This window comes from Coturnix japonica, chromosome 5 (genome assembly GCF_001577835.2).
Source record: "Coturnix japonica isolate 7356 chromosome 5, Coturnix japonica 2.1, whole genome shotgun sequence".
Taxonomy (NCBI): domain Eukaryota; kingdom Metazoa; phylum Chordata; class Aves; order Galliformes; family Phasianidae; genus Coturnix; species Coturnix japonica.
Window position 1 is genome coordinate 2,720,056 of NC_029520.1, and position 23,612 is coordinate 2,743,667.

Below are 23,612 nucleotides of genomic sequence, written 5' to 3' on the forward strand. Positions count from 1 at the left end.
TGTTTTAGATGGAGAATGTACAAGGAAATTCAGTATCTGAAAAAGACTTCCCCCTTTTGGCAGAATCAGGTAGATTGACTCGATACTTAATTGGGAGCAACTGCAGTTATGGTGTAGAGAAATCTAACCCCTAATAGTTGGTCCTAACAAGCTTTGATGAAGGTTCTCAATCACCTGCAGTTAGGATGCTCGTAGAATCATCATAAAATCAACAAGGTTGGAAAGGACCTCCAAGGTCATCTAGTCCAACAGTTTACCTACCACCGATATCTCCCCACTAAATTGTGTTCCTTAGTACCACATCTAAATGTTTCTTGAACACCTCCAGGGATGTTAACTCAGCCCTCTCCCTGTGCAGTCCATTCCAGCATCTGACCACTCTTTCAGAGAAGGGAATTTTCCGAATATCCAACCTGAACTATTCAAATATGTTTATAAATATTCTGTTGAGTAGTTAAAAATAAAACCACCAGAGAGCAAAGCACTTCTTCATGGTGTCAGCTGTCTTCTGTCGTCATCAGGTACACCTCAAATTGTGTTCTGAAGTGGTCACTGTGATACCTTAGTGTGCAGATTTTCAGTAATACGAAATGCCTCTATTATGAGTCAAGCAGCAAACCATCTGAATATTTTATATATTTTCTTTTATCACTTTGTAGATTAGATTGATGTTTTTTTTTTTCTTTCATTTGTCTGTAACTAAAGCTAAGAACTTTGTGGGCTTTTTGAACTTGAATAATAATGTGAAACATTCACAGTAGGCTTTGTACTCGAATAGAAGTCATTTCTAGTTTAAGACAAGACAACCATTTCAAATATAAAGCTTTTACAGGAAAGCAAGTTATTGAAAAAGGAACACTTAAAAGGAATATTCAACTGTGGCTGTAAGTTTACTGTTTCTTTCCACAATAACCTAAAATGAGCTCCCTGTTTTATTTTCTTCAGGCATAGGAAAGGACAAAGACACGTACACAGATGATTCAGAACATGGAAATTACGATGTTCGTACAGATCAGTCATTGCTTATTGAAAGCAAGCTCACCAGGCAGAAAACAGAACCTCGAACTAAATCATCTTTGAAGGTAACAAACACAAAACTTCACTGAATTGTATCAATTGCAACAATATGCTTAAACGTTTTCAAACTATAATTTGTATGGGTTTAGTTAAGCTAAAGTTCAAATAAAGGGGCATTTCATGGAAAAAATTGCAGGAGGTTCCTTACAGTGCTTACAGAATCCGTCCAGGGAATTGTCTGTAGCAGAAGTCACCCAGAATTATGGCAAATGTTGTAATGGTTTGTAATGACCCATTTGAGAGACTGTTGCCTTCTTGTGATAAATGGACCGTGCACGGAACTGAGAGCACAGGTCTCCTCGCATGGATTGAAAAAAGCATCTCACCAGACAAAACTGACAAGTAATCTCAGCTAGTAATCAATTAATCACAGTATTAATCTCAGTGAATTTCCTACAAGAGTTCATCTGTTGTAATGCTGTAGAATTACAAGTGATTTTAAGTTGAAAATAGGCTTGTTTTTGTTTTCTCTCCAGATTGGGAGATCTATGGTTTTCCTTTGAACCATGCATAATTTATTGTAAACATAAGATACATGACTTATTCTCGCAAAGTTCTGAGTGATTTATTTCTTCAAGCACTAGAAAATTGTGTATTCTGCAGTACAGCTTTAGATAATGATTCTCAGTTTTTGGTAATACTTGGCTGCAAATCTGGAGCTGCCTAAATTTCTTTAACATTATTTGTTCTTCATAAACTGCACTTTTCAGTAGGCCATTATACACTTCTGACATACCTTGTGCCCTTTATGTTTTGTCATTTTAGCACTGGATGCATGTTTCAGTATGAGTCTTCTAACTGATATGAAGCTTGTTTTCTCAGTCACACTGTAATGTATTCACTAAAGGTTTATCTAAGACATACAGTGGGGTCAGTATGATCTCTGAGACTGACCATTGGATGCTTTCATAAAAAGCTTTCTTCTTAGGATAGCTATCTAATAACATTGAGATAAGCTTATAGATAATGATATATACAGACTTGGAAACCTGTGACAGAGAAATAAATCTTCAGTAATGACAGAGGAGGGTTAAATTTTAATTTACAGCACTTCAATGAAAACTTCTTGTGTTAGTAGGATTTTTATTGGAGTTTTGTTTTGCTTTCAACAGAACCTTGTTTGATTTTATTACTTACTCAGGCAAAGCCTTTTGTATTAAATGTGAGGTAACAAAAAATGCAGAATTTGCAGAATTAAGGTTTATTGTAGGTAATTAAATGTTTTTCCTAACAGTAATGTTATGATACAGCTAAAAAAGTTCAGTCACAGATAATGTCTGTCTAGTAAAAAACTTGTCATTCTGTTAAAGCAAGTTATTCTTCTGTTTTCATGTAAAATACAAAATGACTCCATTTTCTTTCAAAGCTGCAAGGAACACCTAGTATTTGTATTAAGTTTAAACAGAAATACAACTTTTATGTTGCAACCTTTGTATATCCTGACCCACTGAAAAAACCTGTTTTGAGCCTTCTGAAGCCACATCTGGCTTCTAACCTTGACAGCAACTTTCATCATAGCAGTCACTTGGGAGGCTTACTTTGGCTTTTATACCATTTCTGTAAATGAGATGTTCTCCTCCTGTTTACTGTTTGTCTGCCTTCACAGGAAAAAGGCAAAGGAGATATAAATAAGTCTTAGCATGGAAGAGGAGGTTACTATTCTGCCTATGGAACAGCGAACAGATCCTTCTGGCAGTTAGTGGAAGTTGTCTAGGGAAAAATTAGCCTAGACTGGTAGAAAACTAGCAAAGGAAAACTTCTGTTTCTTTGTGGGACTGTTGAAAGTTGCAGTGAAAAGGAAAGAAGACAGCTTTGCAGGAGGTATGTGCTCTCATATGCAAAGAAACTCAGCTGGCATTATTAAAAACTAGTCTTCTACATCAGCCAGAGCAGAAATACTACTCTAATGCAGCCTAAAAAGTTAAAAGCATATTATTTTTCTCTGCTAATGATTCTAATTTAGGTTTGGAAGTATTGTTTAGCACCTGAGAGACTTGGCAACAAGTGGTGACTTGCTTGATGTCTCAGTGATAAGCAGTCGCAAAAGTTCTGTCATGATGAAAGCCAATGTGCATTTTTGGGGGGAATTGCCTAGTGTTTCAAATTGCATGATGTGCAATTGCATGATTTAAAACTCGCATCGCAGCACCTTTAAAGCCTTAACAAACATCAGATAATAGAGACAATAGCACTTTGATTCCAGTGTTAATCTTGGTAGTCATCTACTTTGCTCATTTCATTATGTGTAACTCTTTATTTTCTGTAGTGTAGTAGTGTAGGCTGATATTTTAAAAGTCACATGAATTTCACACTGACAACCCAAGAGTTGTTCAGACCCATTAAAAAAGCTGTTTTTGTTATCTATATTTGCTTGTTTTCAGCACCAACTGCTACAGAGATTCCTTAGAAAGTATGACTTCACTTATCCCTCTGCCAAGAGATCTCATGCAGAGGAATGATGCCAGCAAGGGACAGCTGAACAGAATATGACATAAGTAGTATCTGTTAATTGCGAGTGAAATGTAGGAAATGAGAAGGTCCCTGAGTGGAAGGGTGATATTTGAAATGTTCTTGTTTCTCTAAGAAAGGAAAGTGAGCTAAACAGATTCTGTCACTTGAATGGGGAGCTAAAGATGCCCAGTGAAGCAGTGAAGTCAATAGCTGTGTATTATTTTTGTACCAATGACTATATCACATTGGAGAAATTTCACTTGCATTTGTTTTTATTTACCACATTTGTGTTATTACTATGGGTTCAGGAAGTACAACGAAGGGCTATATATACAATGGCCTATCTAACTGTCTTTTGTGTTATCTGCCACCCTCCACCACAATTTAGCACGTCAAAAATAGCTTTGTGCTGGGTAGGATCTGACACAGGTTCTCTTTCAGTCTCTGGAAATGTTCTGTAACTTCCGAAAATTTTAAGTAAATCTTAAATGAACGAATGCTTAAAATGTGGAGAGTTGTTTCCAATTAGCTGGTCTGAATAATGACAATTCAATATGGCTTGAGCAAAACTCAGTGTGTTCAGTGTAAAATACTACAATGATTACTGAAATATAGGGCTGCCAGTGAGAACCTGAAGCACACTGTGCCATCTGTTCTAATCCTGACAATTTATAACTAATTTCAGGTACATTATATCAATCTATCTTGCTCATGTGTTCCATGGAAGTCAGGAATGCATGCTCAAAGAGAAGATTTGGCAATTAAAATTGTCTTAGTGAATAAATCACAGCCAGATATGGTCATCTGACAACAATGGACTGGAATGGAGAATAGCAAAAGGAGTCTCATAGATAAGGAGTAGCCTGATAATGCAATTTATTATAACATAAAAGTAAACAAAGATTAAAAGGAACGATAACAGATAAAATCATTACCTCAGGACAGAATGATATGGTCAAGTGCAGTACAGGCTAATGCTGTTGATGCTTTCAGTGTATGGTTCTCATCTGCTGTGAGGTTTCATTAAAAAATAAATAAATTTAAAAAAGAAAAAGAAAAAGACATCTTTGAAATTAGTTCAGGAATAGCAGGGAAAGTAGTAAGAAATTTTACCACAGTGAAAGATACAAGTTTAAAAAAAGAAGATAAAAAAGAAATTGTCAGCAATCATGTCAGTGTGGTTCCTACTTACGTCTTCCTATTAGACCTAAGGAGCAAATAGAGGTGGTTAGATACTGATGGTGAAAAGTTTTGTTGGGGTCACAGGCTTGATCTGAAATAGAGCAAGCAGTAAAATGGAACCTCAGCTCTTTCTTGAAATAAGCCTGTTGCAGTTAGCATTAGTAACATCTATTTCCAAAGAAAACTTAAAGAGTTGAGTCATAAGCTCCGAATGTAGAAACAAATAACAATATCTTTCAATGTAATTATTACCACAGATATTAACACAAACTTCACGGTAATGTTATTAAGGAGAACGAGTAATGAAAATAAGTGGGATGGTTTTCATGACTCACACAGTAATCATTTTACCTCTTAACATCTTATGAACACTAGCGAATGGTATTGATAGAAAAGTTTCCCTTATGTGAAATAGCGATTCTACTTACAGCTGTTCATTTATAGGTAGTTTTATTACCTTAGAAGTTCACATACTAGTTCTTGATTGTCACATTGTTTCCATGGCTACTTCAGTCTCTTACATGATTTGGTAGCCCTGAACCCATCTATTAATATCTCTAAAACATCTCTTAAAAATCGAAGAGACAAAGAAATACAGAAAGCTGTTTTCCTTGCCTTGCCTCTGACTACCAGTGTGTTTTGATTGTATGCTGCATTCTTCTTCTCTCACTTCTCTATCCCAAGCAGATAGTCACTGCAAGAATAGGAAGTATTTTATATGTTGCAGAATATTCTATGCTGCCCTAATTATCCTGGAAGGCTCCATGCCAATAAACTTTATGGTGGCGGTTGTAAAAGTTTGGCATGTCAGCAGTAGGTCAGTGAACATGTTTGCTGGTCAATTTCCATATCAAGCAAATAATTTATATTCACAGACTAAGTGCTACCACTTTGTGTGGTACAGAATATTTTTACCAAGATTGTATGTGTAGTTTGAATTTTTTAAATTATGATAGGGTGTTAGATAGGAAAGTGATACTCAATTGAACTTCTCAAATCTGGACATGAGAAGTTCAGTCTTCAATCTTAGCAAGGATTCTAGACAGAGGCATAAATATTTTGCTATAGAAATTGAGAGAATACTTTTAAACATTATGGCTAAGACATACAAAATAGTTTAACGGAGTTATCTGCCATTCCTACTGTGATTTAACATTTTGACAGCGAGTAATACTGGACAAATTCGTTGTGCACTCTTTGACTTTGTTACTTTCAATGGAGATTTTGTCAGTTGCTTTGGCACACTTCTTGTGCAAGTCAGTTTTGTTTCTGCTTTGTGTGCTGAGACTGTGCATCCTATCTGCATGTTCGTGTTAATATTAAAGGAGGTAGAGTTGTGAATATTAAAGGAAGTAGAGTAGAATCATGTAAGTTACACCTTGCCTAATGACCTACCAAAGGCCAGAAGGCTTTTTTGTTCTCTCACATCTTCTTTGTGTCTTTACTGAATGCCTTACTTTGGGTTACCAGAGAGACTGAGATTCAGTGATCAGAGAATCATTTCCAGTAACAGAATCACGTTTTTTCTTATTACACTGTTCCTTTCTCTTATAAATTCCCTGGTAGGAAAAAAAAAAAAAAAAAAAAAAAAAGAAGAATAAAGAGAAAAAGACAAAAAGAGAAAAAAAGGCAACTCAATAAGTCTTCTTTTTAATGTATTACTTCATTAATGCTAAGTTGCACTAAATAATCTCCAGTGATCCCTTCCAGCTCTGTGATTCTGTGATTCTGTTGCAAATTTAATAGTCATAATTCACATCTCGTTCCATCTTAGGGTGGAAATAAATCTTGTTCCAAACATCATCACCTTGCAATAAAGAGATCTCGAGGAGAAAGTTCGGTAATTATCAAATGTAAAAGCAGAATTCTGAAGTTCAGCCTTGTGTGTCCACCTATAGTTTCAATCACAGGTAGTGTTCTGTTGATATTATTAATTTCTTTTACAAATTTAAATGCAAATTCCACAGCCTATGTGGAGATCAGTTGAACTTCACTGTCTCTTGTAGAGTAAAAATAAACTCATGGTGCTGTGGAGTCTCACTCTTGTGTGATATATCAGTCAGCATTAAAGTAACTGAATCCTACCTTTGTTGGCTATGGCAAGGAAATTATGTTCTTATGCATTCTTATAAATGTGAAACTACCTTAAATTCTTTTTAGAAAGCAAATGACTGTCCTCAGATTCAGAAACTGATACATGGACTGTTCACTGGCTGAGCTACACCCCGAAGTAGAAGTTGTTTCTCCTTGTATATATATCTTGGGTCAGAATAACCTGCTCTGAGCTGAGTCCGAGTCACTTTGTGCATGCTGCCAGATGAGCACTCTCATTGTGTTTTGTTTGGTCATTACTTCAAACTTCAGGAAAATGTGAAGCAGATTTTAAAGTGTTACTAGTAAAGGTCTGCTTTCCAGCTCTTTGCTTTGCCTTTGAATGTTAAATAACATTAATGAAAATTTCATGCATGAAACTAACAAGTCCAGCAATTTTGTCCATGTCAGGCTCTATTTACTAAGTGTTGATAGTAAGAATAATGTCAAAGATGAACATTAAAAGGTTCTAATTCAGTTTCAAAATGTTTAATGTTAAATATTTTCTCATATTACCATTATATATAAGGGCTGCTCCGAAATAGTGCCTCCTATTTTATTATGTTGTCCCATGGCATCAGAGGCAGATGTTGGTGGTATGGCAGTAGAGGTTGAACCTTCCTACCAATGTTCCATTGCATGTTGTTTCCATGTGACAGATGGCAGCAGAGGGGCATTCTGACAGTATGGCACTATTTAAATGATCAGACCTGGCAGGATTACTTCTCTGAAATGGAGGAATTTAGGCAGTCACCTCAGGCAACCTAAGCAGCTGGGAAAGTTTCAGCTGTTGGTACTCTTGGTGAGGCTTTCTCCACAGATCAATCGTATATGAAGTTGGGGTTGTCAGTGGAACTTTGAAGCATTTTTAGTTATTTCTTACATAACTTTAAAACCAGGGACTCAGCACAAGGATTGTAATTAACATTTGTCTCCTTGTAACTGATCTGTGAGTTGGTGATGGAAATGCCATTATGGTTACAGAAAGGTGGGATGCATGCTACGTGGATTCAGGATGTCATTATAAAAGCACATGAAATTTTTGCTTCTGTTGCATACTAATGGGGTTTCCAGCAATCTGCTACCAATCACCAGTGACCTCAGTTCAGCATATTTAGTACTTCACCAGAGATAGCTTGGGAATCTGTCATTCCTAGTGTAAAGCACAACAAGTTTTCCACAGCTGGGAAGATTAAAACCTAATAGCATGTGTTTTAACGAGAGTTTATTGTTGTGTCAATGCACAGTTTTCTGAATTAAGCTTTCCAGATGCTGCAGGATGATGTTTTATGAAAGGAGTGCATAAGTTACTATTCTGCTTTATTTTCTGCTTTTTTCTTAGAATGAACTGAATCTCCTAAGAAATGCTGGTTTGTTCATTTAGTCTATCTTATTGCCAAAAGGTTCTACTGATTGCTTAACCCTACATAGTTTATTAGAATAGTCTTACTCTGTTCCTGTGTAGTACCTTTCCAGCAGCAAGTCTCCAAAGAGAATTTCTCAAACAGAAATGTAAATAGGCTTCCATACCAGACTCTTGAGTGTATGAAAGGAGATAAAGGAGATCAGGTGGCTACTGCTGATACAAACATCGATCAGGCTGATTTTGTATCTATTTTCCAAATACAACAGTAAATACTAACCCTTAGTATTGAAATTAATGCTCTCTTTTCTCCGTACACATTATGGAACCCTTTCAGATCAGCTGAAATCACCATTAATTTATGTATTATAAATGTGTGTAAAAATCACCAGCTCAATTATTTCACTGACCTAGATGCTTCTGGTAACATAAGTGGGCATTGCTCTTCCAGAATTGCATTGAAGTGAAACCAGCAAAGCAAACGTAGCAGTGGCTTCACTATTGCACTTTTCATAAGAATCAGATCCTCTGAAAGTGTTCGGAGATGAACAGATGGGAAATTTCTTTCTACTGACAGTGCAGATCGTTATTTATTGAACATTGCCCCTGGAGATTTCTGTTCAGTGCAGATGAACCTGAGGGCATGTTTGCACCACTGTTAATCTGAGGAAGGAAAAAACAGATCTCTTTGCTCTTGCAGTAAAGTACATTCCAGGAGAGAAAAGCAAGGTGGAAAATGTCTAGAAAGTATAGTCCAGAGGAAAGGTAAAGGTGTCTTACTTAAAGGCAGATTTAATTTGCAGAACGTCTGTACAGAAATTGCATGAGCAGCAACTCTGAGATATACATCGTCTCTCCCCATTGGGGAATTTTGGGCAGGATTTTCCTATTGTTTTGCCAACTTCATGGAATGTGAAAAGAAGCCAATTCAAGTCAGCTTTTGTGAAATGCTTATGCTGGAATACTACATTGCTACCCCAAAGCATCATTCATATCTTCAAGTCATTACAAGAATTACAGAAATCGAGTGGGTTCTGGCAAAGAGGAGTAGTAGAAGGAGATAAGAGAAGGTAGGGAGTAGATTAGGTGTGTCATAAATGTCATTTTTTAGAATTTACAAATGGATCTATGTATAAGGACTGCACTATTGTAATCATAATATAAAATGTGAGTTGGGTTTCTAATATACTTTTAAAAACACCTTTCGGTTTACAGAACAAATGCAAGTTTGCACTGTTGCAAATAAGATTTGAATGTACAGTTTTTTAGTCAGATATCTAGAAGTAAAAAGCAAGCAGGAATAAAAGCCTTGTTTCATTGTGGGTTTGTGTTTGTTTGTTGTCATTGTCAGTGATAGATTTTGTGATCCTGTAAACATATTGAAGCACAGCGTGAAAGTCACAGCTCCAGGCAGGTAGGATGTTTAGATATCACATACCCATTTTCTATTTACATATTCAATATTGAAATACATAAGCAAATAATAGGTGCTTTCATGGGTTGCTTTGAAAAGTTACATCCAGAAAATAAAGACAACTGAGGCCGTCGCGTGCTGCTGAGGAGAAAAAGAAGCCTAATTGTATTTAAATGGAATCATACAGCGCTTATATTTCCAAAGGTGGGTTGATGCAATTCTGTAGCAATGAGTGGCCTGAGAATTGTTCCTTGGTTGTTCTGGGAGGAAGAAAGCAGAGAGGAAGAATAACCTTAGAAAACATCATTTTTTTGCAGTCTGAGAGGACCTCCCAAACACTGAATGTGTAAAAAGCCATCTGTGAGCTATATGGGAGTATTAAAAAGTAAAACACCTTGTGCAAACCAACGAGCTGCTATCCAGTATCTCTGCCACTGGCATCACACACCAGCACATGGTTCCACTTATCAGAGGAGAGAGTAGCTGTTGGATATGACTGAGTTTTATTAATATCATCTCAAACAGTCCAAATAAGATACAATTCCATGATAAACATTCTGGCTGATAAAAATCAATGCATCATCAATAGACTTCTGATATTGTGTGTGTGTGATGCATTTTCCTTTAAACTCCCATACATGTTCTGGACAGGCTACTGTGTTTAAATGGTGCTGCAGCCTCCAGAAGACAGCAGCTGTTTCTCAGTTTACCTTTTCAAATTCCAGTCTCTTCATAGGCTGGCACCAGCTGATATAGTCACTGTCTATTCTGAATCATGCAAAACACAGACCGTAAAAATAGCTCGCAGCAGCGCTGTGTAAAGTGGGCTTTTCCATGTTAAATCAGAGGATCTGCTGCGTTTACTGGTGCGGTGGGAAGGAACTAGAGGAGATTTAAGCACTGCTAACAGAAATGGCTAGATTGTGGTTGTTGTACAGTTATGTTAGATTGTTCTAATTGATTTGAACTCCTGAGCAACCAATACCTGTTCTTGTGACTTGTTCTTAATATATTCATCCCGTGGATGTGTGGATATCTCTTTGCTTCAGGAAGTGCTGTGTTACAGGGAACTTGTGATGGATCCTTTCATCTTTATGAATGCCGTATTTAACAAATGTTAATTTGATCTTCTCCAGACCGATGCCATGGCATCATCAGGCCTCTTCTTCAAAGATGGCAAGAAACGCATTGATTACATCCTGGTCTACAAAAAGTCAAGCCTGCAGGTAGAAAAAAGAAGCACGTTTGAGAAGAATTTGAGAGCAGAAGGACTGATGTTAGAGCGAGAGGTGAGTTCTCAGCTGATGTGGTGTAAAGCAACCTTTGCAATGCTGTCTTGCTGGACTAAATTTATAACAGAATCCTGATGTTTTACAAGTCTTTCTGGTCAGACTGGTTCCTCTGTTCAGTGCTAGTATATTAATCATAGAATCATAGAATCATAGAATGGCTTGAATAGGAAGAGATCCCAACAAGCTCCAATCCCCCTGCTGAAGGCAGGGACACCATCCTCCAGACCAAGCCACCCCGGGCTCCATCCAGCCTGGCCTTGAACACCTCCAGGGATGGAGCATCCACACCCCCTCTAGGCAGCTGTTCCAGCACCTCACCATTCTCACAGTAAAGAACTTCCCCCTGATATCCAACCTAATAATAACAATATTTTGACAGTGTGTATGATATGTTTTGCTCATGCGCACTTATGTGTGTACATACACTCACATGCATCCCCCAGCACAGAATCACTTCTGAACAGGTGCAGATGTAGTACAGTACACAAGGGAACATCCAACTACTTACATCTTCAAAACAGAAGAAATTTCAGTAGCCCATGTTGTCACATTAACATATAACCCCTGTGTCTCGTAACATCATGCATGATATTTAATCTCCCGGTATGTTTAAAGGAGTAATGATGTCAAGTTAATCCATCCCTAGTTTACATGTTGTAATTTGCATTGAGTTCTCTGAGCTAAAATAGTTTCCAATCTAGTGCTGCTTGGCAGGCTTGCAGATTTCCTGGAATGCCATTAGAAAAGCAAACAAACAGACAAAAAAACAGCCTATTATTCTAGACATACTTAATAAAATATCAGAAGCTGTGCCACGTCACACTGTTAACCCACTTTTTCTTTGTGTGCTGAAACCCTTAAACACCAAGAACTTCAAATAGTATAAAGGATTTCTTTTTTTCACTTTAAAGAATGATTTTGTCTGCTTTGCTCTGATCTGTAATAGCTTGTTTTCCCAAGAGTCCAAATTAATATCCTTTTAGGTTCCTAATTAGGTTCCTAATAAAGTTGCTGATACTCTAGGGATTAAATAATATTTTTACCTTGGTGCTCACAATCAGCCTTTCATATAAATATACATGTATATATTTAACTGTTCTCTGTGTTGTCAGAAAAAAAATATATGTATTTGTCTCCTGGTTTATCTTTTCCATTCCTTTCCCAGATATCCTTTTATGCTGCAGTGTTTTGCACTTTGATTGATATTTCTGCCATGAAATGTGAAAAACTGTTTCAAAAGGATGTGAAGCTGTTGCTGTTGTGATTAGAATAGCAGGACTGAGAATTGTAACATAAAAAGAAAGGAAACAAACTCAGGCCTTGCAATTTTACTCTTTTGTGAATTACTTGTAAAACAGACATGTATTTAGTCTTTCCTAAAGGAAGTTCCTGTAGTTCACGTGTATTTAACTTGATTATTTTCTTCAGCTCGATTCGGTAGAACTGCTTTACATGTTCCATTTGAAAGCAATAAGGTTTTAGTTCCTTGCAGGTCCTTGCAGTAGCAATATAGCACATCGAAGATATGTCGATAGCTGGCCTGGAAATTTTGTTAAGCTTGTTTTTAAGCTTTTAAACATTGTTTTGACTCTGACAGGAAAAAACAAACAAACAAACAAACTGGTTTTCAGATATTTATTGAAATAGGAATAATCTTCAGCTGGAGTCAATTTAGAAGCACTGACATTTCAGACAAAATGTGTTGGTATAGGATAGTGATTCTAAATATCAAAATATTGAAATTGCTTTCCACTATTATTTTTTCCTTGTCTTTGGAGATCAATGAAATCCTGGAAGCAGTATTACAGAACTTTGACCTTATGGCACCGAGGGGCAGAATATTGTGCACTTATAATTCAGTTAACTCTCTGACTGAATTTTCCTCTATCTTTGCTTACCAAACCTTGCATATTTCAAGTCCTGAGGAGGCTTTTATCAGGCTCAGCTCTACCAAAATGTTTGATTATGGAAAACTCAAGCAAATACATCTGGGAGGGGAGTTGTGTGGGGCCTCGTAGGCTTGAATTATTAATATGTGTTTATTTATCATCACTTTTTGCAGCCAGCTGTAACAAACAGTGATATCATGTTTGTTAAAATTCACTGTCCATGGGAGACGCTGTGCAAATATGCAGAAAGAATGAACATCAGGATGCCTTTCAGGTATGGTGGAAACCATGTTAATGAATGTGTAATATTTGCTTGAAGTATATTTAGAAATATATGTATTAATTACTTCAGTGCTCAGTTCCTCGTCTGCTAAACAAATTCCTTGTACTGTTTTTGCAGTAAATATTATTGGACAAGTCAGTATCTTCTGTAATAAAACTGAAATTTTAATAGGTTTAAACATTTATTTTCAACTCAATGTTGTTCTTATGGAGAGAGAAGAGCTTTGTTGTGTGCTGTAAACCTGTGTGACTCATGGAAAATTCCCTTGCAGAACTCCTTTTGCACTTAAATTGCCAAATTCTCTATCTTTCATATCCCTGCTGACTTTAGTTATCATAATGTGGCTCTCTTGCTTTGGTCCTAAGCCAGAAACTTAGTCATTGAGAAGCATCTTTAGCTCAAAGCTGGTTTCAAATACCCAGTTATGTTCTGAGTTTCTACATCATCTCATTATGCATTCAAAGTCTTTTCCATTAAAAAATACTTTCTGTGACAGTCATATGCTGAGTGTTTAAAAATATTATTGTAGTGCCATTTGAGCTCCCTTAATTTGAATGATTCTTGTCTGCATTTTAAATATAGCAATGAACGTTTGCGTGTGTGTACACAAATGCATAAACAATCTAAATTCCTATTCCAGAAGTACTTCTTTTTTACTTTCAGTACTCGACATCACGAAAGTTGGGTTTTAGCAGTGATTTGAATTCTTCGTCGTTTTAGCAACTTCACAGATCAATAGTGATCTTCAGAACAAAAACAGTCAGTTTTCAGAAGACTGCTTTATTTGCAAGCTGCTCGTAGTTGTGTCTGTATTCAGTGCTTCACCTTGTTAGTTCGCTATAGGGTGAAACACTACTGGTCAGAAAGAAGCCTACTGCTTACCTTCATCTCTGTGGGTACTATGCACTAGATCACCATTCCTTTTTCTCCTCTAGGGGATTTAAAGTAGAGTTAAAGTGAGATCTCAAGCTAGAATTTGTGTGAATATTTCAAATAGGCTAGTCCTTTAATTACACTTTTTAAAATGAAATTGAACACCATAGTTTTACAGTGAACACAAAGTAGACTCAGGTTAGAGCAGAAGTCCATCTTGCTTTGCCAGCAGTCAGTGTGGGATGTTCAGTACAGAAGCAGGGCAGCATTCCATGGTACCTTCTGTATTTCCAGAAGTCTGTGGCTTACTGACATTCTGAGGCAGAAATTGTGTTCATCTTTGTTTTTATTAACTTTTGTTGATCTTTTCATGGATGCAAATGTAGCCATGTGCACTTCCATAACAACACCCTGCTCTCATACACTGTAGAATCTGGCTTTATGTTCTGTCAAAAGCGCTGTCCTTATTTTAAGTCTTGGGCTTGCTTATTTAAGTCCAGCTTTTCTAAACTCAGTGGTGCCTATTGTTTCCTGAGCTATTTTCATCATCCAGTGGGCAGGGGAAGCTCAGGTCATACCACAATCGCAGTGACATAGTCCTGAGAACAGTTTATTTCTCTTTGACTTTATCAGAATAATCAGCAGCTTCTATCTGTGTTGGATATATAACTGAAGAAGAGAACTTAACCTTCCCAGCAGTGTTTCAATGCAGGGAATGTATCATCTTGCGAAGCACTGCAAAAATCTGGCTTTTGGTTACAGTCCTTAGAATGCCGAGTATCAGTATCCTAAATGAATAATACATGAAGAATGAATCTCCTGAATTAGGCTCAGACTTCTCAGGTTTGTTCTGCTCAATGCAGGATTGTAAACACAGAGTTATTAAATATGTTAAGAAAAATTTCTTTTACTGAAAAGTAACAATTTTTTGCCCCATTGAGGGACTAACCAGCATCCTAGAACTCAATTTTAGCATGCCATGATGCCTACATATGGTGGCAGATACGTAATATGCATAATATAAGCAGTATGAGATAGAAATGTTTCTTCTAGCATTTCAAAACACTGTAGGAATCACTGTTGCCTTCAAATATAATAAATATAAATGCTTTCAAATCTAATTTATAATAGGACAATGTTTAAATCATGACTTATTTCTGTGATCTATGTGTCAGGAGAAACGAAACTGAGATGGCTCTGAAACCCAAACAAAAGCCTCATTTAATCAGTGTCCACAAGTATATCTTGTGAAACATAAATTATCCTTGTGTACACTGAAGAAATAAGTTGTTTCTGCTTCTAACTGGGCTCTATTTGTGCAAAACAGCTAAGAGTGTTTAAGTGTACTGTTGGAAGCTAAATCACTAAATCTGATGTCTACAGATGCTGTAGTAATTCTTTTGGGTTTCACTTGCATCTCTACCTAGCTGTACCAAGTGTCAGGCTGTCAACAGCCTACAGATTGATAGATGGATGAATGTGTTATTTTGGTGTATCTTAATGAATCTCAAATAATGTCCAGATGGGCAGTTGCAAATCTTGTTACCTCTATTGTTTCTGGATGATTTTATTGTCTGATGGAGATTTACATTCATATCCAGTGTGGGAATGCCATTTTTATGTGTGTTAGAATGAGGGATGTGGGAGAATGAACTATCATCTGAAGATAATGTTAAGCCTTTATTTTAATGTGTCTACATGAACTTGTTTTAATTCTTCCTAAATAAATGGACCATGCAGAAGATGAAAGGATTTAGGCAAGCTTTAAGGATGATGTATGTAAGATGACAGGAAATGAATATAAATACAACAGCATTTGAACCCTATCTAATGGTTGTCTTATGAATGAATCCCTGACCAGGTATTATTAGCTACAGTATGTAGCTGAAATGCAAATTTCTCTGAGGAGCAAAATTCAGCCTTGAAAATACTCTTATTTCAATTTACTTTTTAAACTGTTTTTCATCTGTCTGTCTATGAAAATGCATGTTTTATATTGTCTGGTATTCTTTTCCTAATGTATATGTCCTTTTCTACTGTCTCTTGCTTGATTATTTTCAGCTGATTTTTGCTGTTCTTTCAGGAAAAAATGTTATTACACTGACTGGAGGAGCAAAACCATGGGCAGGTTGGTGGGTGATGTGTAGCTTCTAATTTTGTCAAATAGACACCCTGCTAAATAAAATCCATTTTGCAGTTGTAAATTTATCCAGGAAACTTGGAACATGAGATTATTTCCCTGAAAACTCAAAATATGTTAGCTCTGAGTGTTAAAAAATTCCTCTATAACAAGATGCAGTACTTTAAAGTCCTGCCAGTTCTCATTTTAGAAATGCAGATGTGCTTATGCCAGGAAAAAGAAGTGATCCTTTTCCTGGCAGCAAAGATTTCATACAGGATCAAGCTCTACGGTTACATCTGCTCTTGCTGAGAGATGTTTCTTTAGCATGTAAGCTATTTTTGAGCTCATGTCTTCAGTCTAAATTCTGTAGTCAGCTATTTCTTTAGGGGTGCAAATGTATCATCTCTCACATGCGTTCTGTTAAGCAGGACTAAATCAATGACATGCTTTGAAGGCTGGTTTGAGTTTCTATTTGATAGCTGACAGTAATGTTTTTGCTGCAGTAGAAGATCTCACTGATCTGAGAATGATCTCATAGAATCACCAGGATTGGAAAAGACCTCCCAGATCATCTGGTCTAACAGTCCAACCTCTCTCAACCTCTGTCTCTGCCATTGCTGTAAATGGGTCTCTTTACTGAAAGCCATCCAACCATAGCATTGGATGCCAGCCTCAGCTCCAGCTGCTCCTGGCAGCTAGGAGAGGAAGAAGTGTAGCAGGAAGAGCCTGGGGGAGCTGGGGAACTATGACTGCTCCCTCCTGCTTTAGTCAGTGCCATGAAGTCTTGTACGTCCTAATTGCCTGTGGAAAAGATTTGAAAATGTTTACAAGGGAAATCTCCTGAAAGAGTTTTACGTTCTGGGTTTGCTTGAGATGAATCTTTAAGTTCCATTTGGTTTAGATTCTCCTGCTCTTACTTTAGATGATGAAGCGTTCTCGTTATTTTCCATGAGCAATTTGCAGAGTCTCATGGTAACAGTTTGCAAAGTAATCAGTTAGCAAAAGTAGGCAATGCACTGCTGAGTATCAAGGAAAACATACATAAACAAGTAAAATATATTACAATGAAACAACCTGCAACATAAATTTACAACTGCATTTTTCCTCTTCCCAATCATCCACATGCTTGCTCCATTTTAGTGTGCATTATGAAAGATGTAAGTGATGTGCTTTGTAATGCATTGGCAAAATTAATAGAGCTTACTGCAAAATTATTTTGTTTTAAATCCATCTGGTGAGTCCTAGGTATTAAACAAATGTGTCTTCCTTATTTAGAAGGACAGATGTCTGAAACATGCTGTTGTATATATTGTTTGTATATGTTTTTCTCTGGCATTTCATACAGTCGGGTGCAGAAAGGGGGAAAAGAAGCTAACTTGAAAATTGCTGACACACATCTCATCGTTCTCACTGTTTCTGTGCTGCCATTGTCTCTGCATCTTAAATCTTTTCAGGTTCAACTTCTGTGTAATTTATCAAGTATTTCTAAGCTAAGTGGAGTTTAACGTAGGATGTGGAATGTAAATTTAAATCTTTGTAGATCAAAGGTAAAATTTTAAAGTACTGAGTTTCTGTGGTTAAGAATACACTGTTACATTAGACCTTACTGTGATATAGAAGTTCCTCTGTATCTATCAGTGTAATATGGTAGATGTGTATGTCTACACGTCTTTAAGTCTGTGAAAGATTAATAGAAGCATGCCTAAAACAGTGAAGGTGAGTGTAACTCTTACGGATATAGACTGTGTCTCTCCTACATGATACCTACATTTTATCTCTCCCTCTTTATTTATTTGCATAAATTTATGGTCTTACATGGTGTTAAATTGATCTTGTATCTACCCTTACCCCTTGCTAAAGGGTAACAGAAGAGAAATGAAAACTATGATTTAGTTGCTTCAAGATGTGTCACCCCAGTGAAATGTTAAAATAATTTTGTACTTGTAAAGCTAGAAAACTGAAAACGAATTTGTTCAGCAGCTGAGCTGCAGTACGTTACTTCTCAGCAAGACTTGTAGAACCTCTTGTAATTTGTCAGAATGTGGGAGGCAAAAACAGAAGAAATTGCTGGGAACGGATTGATGTCAAAATATCCTAAGTGAGCAGTTGCTCAGTTTTGGTGTCTCATTCCATTTTAACTGTGGATTCAGAAAATCCTACTAGCTGTTTCATAAGGAGAAATAATTGCTCCTTGAAATCAGTGTGGTTAAAGAGTGAAAAAGTGACAGTAGATCACTGCTGTACACATAACACGGCAATATGGAGGTGGTGTATATCAAGCTGCCTTAACTCCCTGAAACTCCAGTCACAGTAGATGGCCTCATCATGTTAGATTAGTTCTCTGTGCACCAAATTCACTTACATAGTGCTTCTTTGCACTGGCATCTTCAGAGTAGGTATAATCTGCAGGGATTTTTGGATTTAGTTTTCCAAAAAGAATAACAGGTCATGTTATTCATGTGGAAATTTCTTACAAATACTCTATATAACTTTGTGCTGGAAGAGCTTCCACTGGAACTATTCAGATAATCATCTTGCATAATAAGATATTGTCTGAGCAAACAAGATACTGGAGGGACGTGCCTGTGTGGGAATTGTTTTCTATTTCAGCTTTATGACCACAGTTCATGTGATGATGTTTCTCATACTGCTTGGTATCAAGAGCATCCCTCAATTGCAGCACCAATTAAATACCTGGTGTGCAACAACACCTTGGTAAATACATAGCAAGAAGCTATTGAAAATTTTAATTGTAAATGTACAGTGATGATCCCACATTTGGCTTAGTTTTCTCTCTGATGTGGTGTTAGATATGGGTAGACCTTGAACTGTTTTTGTGGATTAGAAGGGTGACATTTCCACAACGGTGTCTTGGCTGCCTGAGCACAATTTCTTGTGTGTTCATTTTAATTAGGAAAAGGAGAAGGGTGTTTCTGCTTAACGCAGGCAATTCCATATTTATCTCCAACAAAAATCATGTACTTACATCATTACAATTTTTGTGGCTCTCTTTCTTTATATGTCATGCACACGTTGTCATTGACTAAGGCCCACATCGCACTGAAAAATAGGATGGGGGAAATATTAACTAAAAATCCTTTATTTCTTTCTTTTTTCCAGTATCTCTCATGTGATTCTGGTATCATTCTGTAATGCGATCTACTCCTTAAATGCCCACATTTTATTGCAGTTCAGGATAAGAAAAATGCAGGCCAACAGGGTGTGTAAAATTAGAGGAATAAGAAGATAAATTTCAGCATTTGCTTGAAAATAAACTACACTGCAGTGTATTATTCCATCAATAGACACTGACCTGTGATACTGTTTAGACAGAATACCAGTGGAAGAAAGCCTTTCATTTACCAGTATATGATCTAATCAGAAATAATAATAAAAATATGTTCTGTGCTAGAATTCTCTAGAAGTTACAATGGCAACTTCTAGAGAATTACAGGTAGTATGGCTTTTGCTTCATTTGTTATATCACTATACTGTTTCCGAAGGTAAAGTCGGGGAATTACCACTTTTCATTGCATTCATTTCATTTTCATGTTATGACGTCCGTGAATGTTCAATGATGGATATAGAAATAGCAAGTGGGTAAGAACGTGCCAATTGACATTTGTTATTGTCTTAGTTTGCAGAGGAATATGAGAGAGCTGAAAAGCTGGTTGCCCAGAAATCCAATGAAGCTTGATAAGGAGGCCCTACCAGATCTTGAGGAAACAGATTGCTACACAGCACCCTTTAGCCGTGCACGCATCCACCAGTAAGTGTTGGAACTGGCAACACAGTTCCACTGACCAGAAGGGTTTTCTACATCCTCTCTGCTTAGCAAGTCCCATGGAGGCAGCCATTAACAGATGGCCACTGGCAAATACCCAGTGCCACGTCTGGTATTTTCTATGGAATTTACTCTTAAATCACGAAATCTGCTGTTACTTGTTATCTGATATTTACAGCTACTACTACTACAGGCAAAAGGTTGACTGAAAAATGTCTGCCACCTTTTTGGTTTAGAAGTTGGTTTGTTTGTTTTTCCATTACATTACAGAATGCAAATACTTGTTCAAATTTGCTTACCTTGATTATATGATTTACTTAGGCAAAGCCTGAGACAGCTGTTGAAACTGGGAACACCTGGAAATGGGCTAAATACATTGTCAGCTGTCCATTTTTAAAATGCTGTTGTCTGTGCGAGAACATATATATTCCAAAGCAAACCTGTACGTGATCACCATTATCATGCTCCTTTGAATTAGTTTAACTGTGTTATAGTTTTCTAAAGCAACAAAACAATACGAGTCTTGAAATTCTAGCTGTTTATTTTAAAGCTGTTTTGTGATGCTTATTTAGGAGAGGGAAGTTCATATGAAGGAAAACCTTAAGTTAGGATGAATAGGTTTTTATCTTCTCATTAAAGAAGCTATGTGCAGGCAGACTGACTTCACCCTAGGAAGGCAGAATAATTGCATTATTATCTCAGGTTTGTTTAGCAATGAATTATGTTGCATCAGGTGAGCCACTTCTTTGTGGTGCAGTTTTCCAGCAGCTCAGAGGATGTGATGAACTGCAATAGTGTCACCTTTGGCACAGCTGAGAAGGGAAAAGCTCCTGCATGTCAGATTTCTGGCATTCAGAATCCCGAGCCATCTGGGAAAGGCTATTTGCGTTATTTGGCTCTATCTTAGGATTCTCTGAGGGAAGGAAGTTGTGGAGCTGCTCCTTAAGCATCCAGTGCCTGGAGACAATAATAATTTCTCCCTGAATGGCAGTGGTAGTAGTCATGAATTTCAGAATGATCACTACTTCTGAAGAGTGTTTTTTCTTGTTGTCTTTTCAAATGCATATCCAGAATGAAAATTACCTGGGCAGTAGGACAGTTTGGGGAAAATATATATATTTTACTCATTCTGTTTTCCCAACAATCTGTGCAAATGACAGTTTCGGGGAGTCTGAGAAGGTGCTTTAGGAATGTACAATTTTGTATCTATTCTATTCAAAGTGTGAAGCTACAATATATCACTGTAAGAGAGAACATATTCAGCAGCTACATTTCAGCGCCTATTCACTGTTTTGGGTATTAAAAGACATCCATTATTTCAATAGTTTTACCATAAACAACAAGGACAGCTTCTTCAGCAACTCCACAAGAAGTAGAATTGTCCATCACATGCTGCAGAGAACCAAGTACGAAGATGGAAAATCCAAAATGGGTGAGAATGCTGTATTTTTTTCTTAGCCTGAAGCTATGAAAATTTTATATCTGTGCTTGCTTGAAAAACTGTTTAGTGGATTAAAACTTAATTTCGCTATCCCTTGAAATCTTTATTCAGCCAGTAAAACAGTTGGATGTACATTGCATACAATTGTTCTGTGGAATAACTATGTGAATATAGGGAATTGTTTTCACCTAAATACACATTTCTTAAATAAATTGGAGAGATTATGATAGCTTCATGTGATCAAGAGCCACAAGAGAGATAACTTAGACCTCAGAAAGCTGACAAGAGTCTTCTAAGACTGCTACTACCCAGCAGTCCCAGTGCAGCAGAATTGATCAGAACTACACTTGAATTATCTGATGTCTCCATGCAGTTCAGAGACAACTGTCTTAAAGGCTAAATCCAGTTTTGGCCAACACTCTTATTACAGTGGTATATTTCAGAAAGTCCAGTTACTCATCTTCATTTGCATATAAGAGAGTATATATGTATGATCTTCTGTTTTGTCTGTAGGAATTAAGAATTTTACATAGATGTGTACGTCTAAAGATGATAGCAATTACAAAACATTGTTGCTTGAGTTTCTGGGAGAAAAGTAGTGGTAAGAAAATTATAGAAACTGAGGGATGGAGTCAAATGCTATTGACGGTGATGGTGACAGGTTTCATCTTGTATTTAGTGTAATTTCTTTGTTTGAATGGATAAATCAGAAATATGTCATGAGAATTTACTTGTAAGGTCAACCTGGCTACACAGATATGCCCTCACAGGTACCGAAACTTTTTATCGTTAAGGTTATTAGGTTTATTAGGTTATTAGGATTATTAGGTTATTAGGATCATACCCTTATTAAGGTTATTTATGCCTTATTTTTCATACTGCACTTTAGTAGTAGAATAAACCTGGTTTTAGGAGGACTCTAGGAGTTTATCCAGAATGCTCTAGCAGAACTCTGATCTGACACAAACTCCTTCAGCTGGTTCACATTTAAAAGTAACAGGATGTTCTCTGCATGCCTCTCACTGCGTGCACACCAGATTATCTGATCACCCGTAAGATCTGTATCCTGTGCTCTGATTAATACAAGAGTGTGACCATCTTCTCACACTTGATCTGGCACAGGCACCCAACCATGAAAGTAAAGTTGCAGATGCTGACCTTCAGAATGCTGTAGTTAGACAGAGCCAGAGAGCCTGGGGAATCCTAAGACCCTCCAGCTGGTGATTTTCCTGTTTATACCAGCATCCTGAGTACCTAATAGGAAGCTGCATTCTCCTTTTGTAACATGAAGATTCTCAGTTTTTAAAGCCAAATCTATGTTAAAAAATGACATTGGAACTGTCACATTTCTTTCTTTGTAGGTATTAATAGGTTACTAAACAATGGAACATATGAAGCAGCATTTCCACCACATGAGGTAACCTCATTAATTTTGTATTTGTATTTACATTTTGATTAAAACTTGCACTAATATTTTGAAGTAATAATGTTGTTAATAGCTCTTAAATTAACACTGAGGTTTTTTTCCTTAGCTGCCACCATTTACAAACCCTTCTTTTCCTAATGGGCTGTGCAGTAGATCAAATGTAGGGAAACTGCTTATTTATTTCCATTTTAGACCTTAGTTTCCTGGATAATTTGCACTTGACAGTATCTTCTTCAGTAGATTAAAGCCTACTGAAGTCTGCAGAGATGTGAGATAAATGGAAAACTTGTCTTTATGTTTTGAAAGGAAAGAAGCAACCCACACATCGTAGGTCATCGTAAATGCCTATCTGTAGCATGGTAATTGCAGCTGTGAGCATTGTGGTTAATTGGGCTGAATGCTGTGACATTATCTTGTGTTTCAAAGGACCAAAGTCTGGCTCTAGACATTGCTGAGGGTGTTTTTTGATATTGTAGTAATGATTAAATACAGGCAATACAGAGAAGGAGTATTTTAGAGAAATAATTGAGTATCATTGTTAACACTTCAGTAGGGCATTACTGTAGGCAAAGGTTAGTCGTACTACCTGATAAAGCTCTGTAGTTTTCTGTTGCTACCAGATCCAAGCTCTCATAGCCAATTTGTGACATAACAAAGAAAAATATATGCAAGCGATGATTTGAGTTTCAGAGTCAGTTTAATGAAGTCATCTTTTTAAGCCACTCTTACCTTGAAAGCAGCTTAACTGGTGCTAAGGATAGAGGTTAAACACCCCACTTTTTTCTTCCTTTATTTTTTTAATCACAGCAATAAACGAGAGTGAAAATTTGGTCCCAGTGGGATCACTGTGGGACTTGCTATGGATAAGCAGTGCAAAAAGAAGCAGGAAAATAAAATATTTGACATGTACAGCACTGGGTAATG

At 36.9% G+C, this 23,612-nt stretch overlaps 1 protein-coding gene across 4 annotated transcripts in view; it reads left to right on the top strand.

Moving 5' to 3' along the window:
- Nucleotides 1-23,612, top strand: part of ANO3 (anoctamin 3) — a 127,583-nt gene that overhangs the window by 65,850 nt on the left and 38,121 nt on the right. For 3 of the 4 annotated variants that reach the window (XM_032444968.1, XM_015863407.2, XM_015863408.2), the window contains exons 4-10: nt 946-1,082; nt 10,715-10,867; nt 12,933-13,033; nt 15,999-16,043; nt 19,675-19,806; nt 21,147-21,253; nt 22,624-22,679. In XM_032444968.1, the coding sequence (XP_032300859.1) occupies nt 946-1,082; nt 10,715-10,867; nt 12,933-13,033; nt 15,999-16,043; nt 19,675-19,806; nt 21,147-21,253; nt 22,624-22,679 (731 nt within the window). The remainder of the gene's footprint in view (nt 1-945; nt 1,083-10,714; nt 10,868-12,932; nt 13,034-15,998; nt 16,044-19,674; nt 19,807-21,146; nt 21,254-22,623; nt 22,680-23,612) is intronic. The other variant, XM_032444967.1, reaches the window with a different exon arrangement.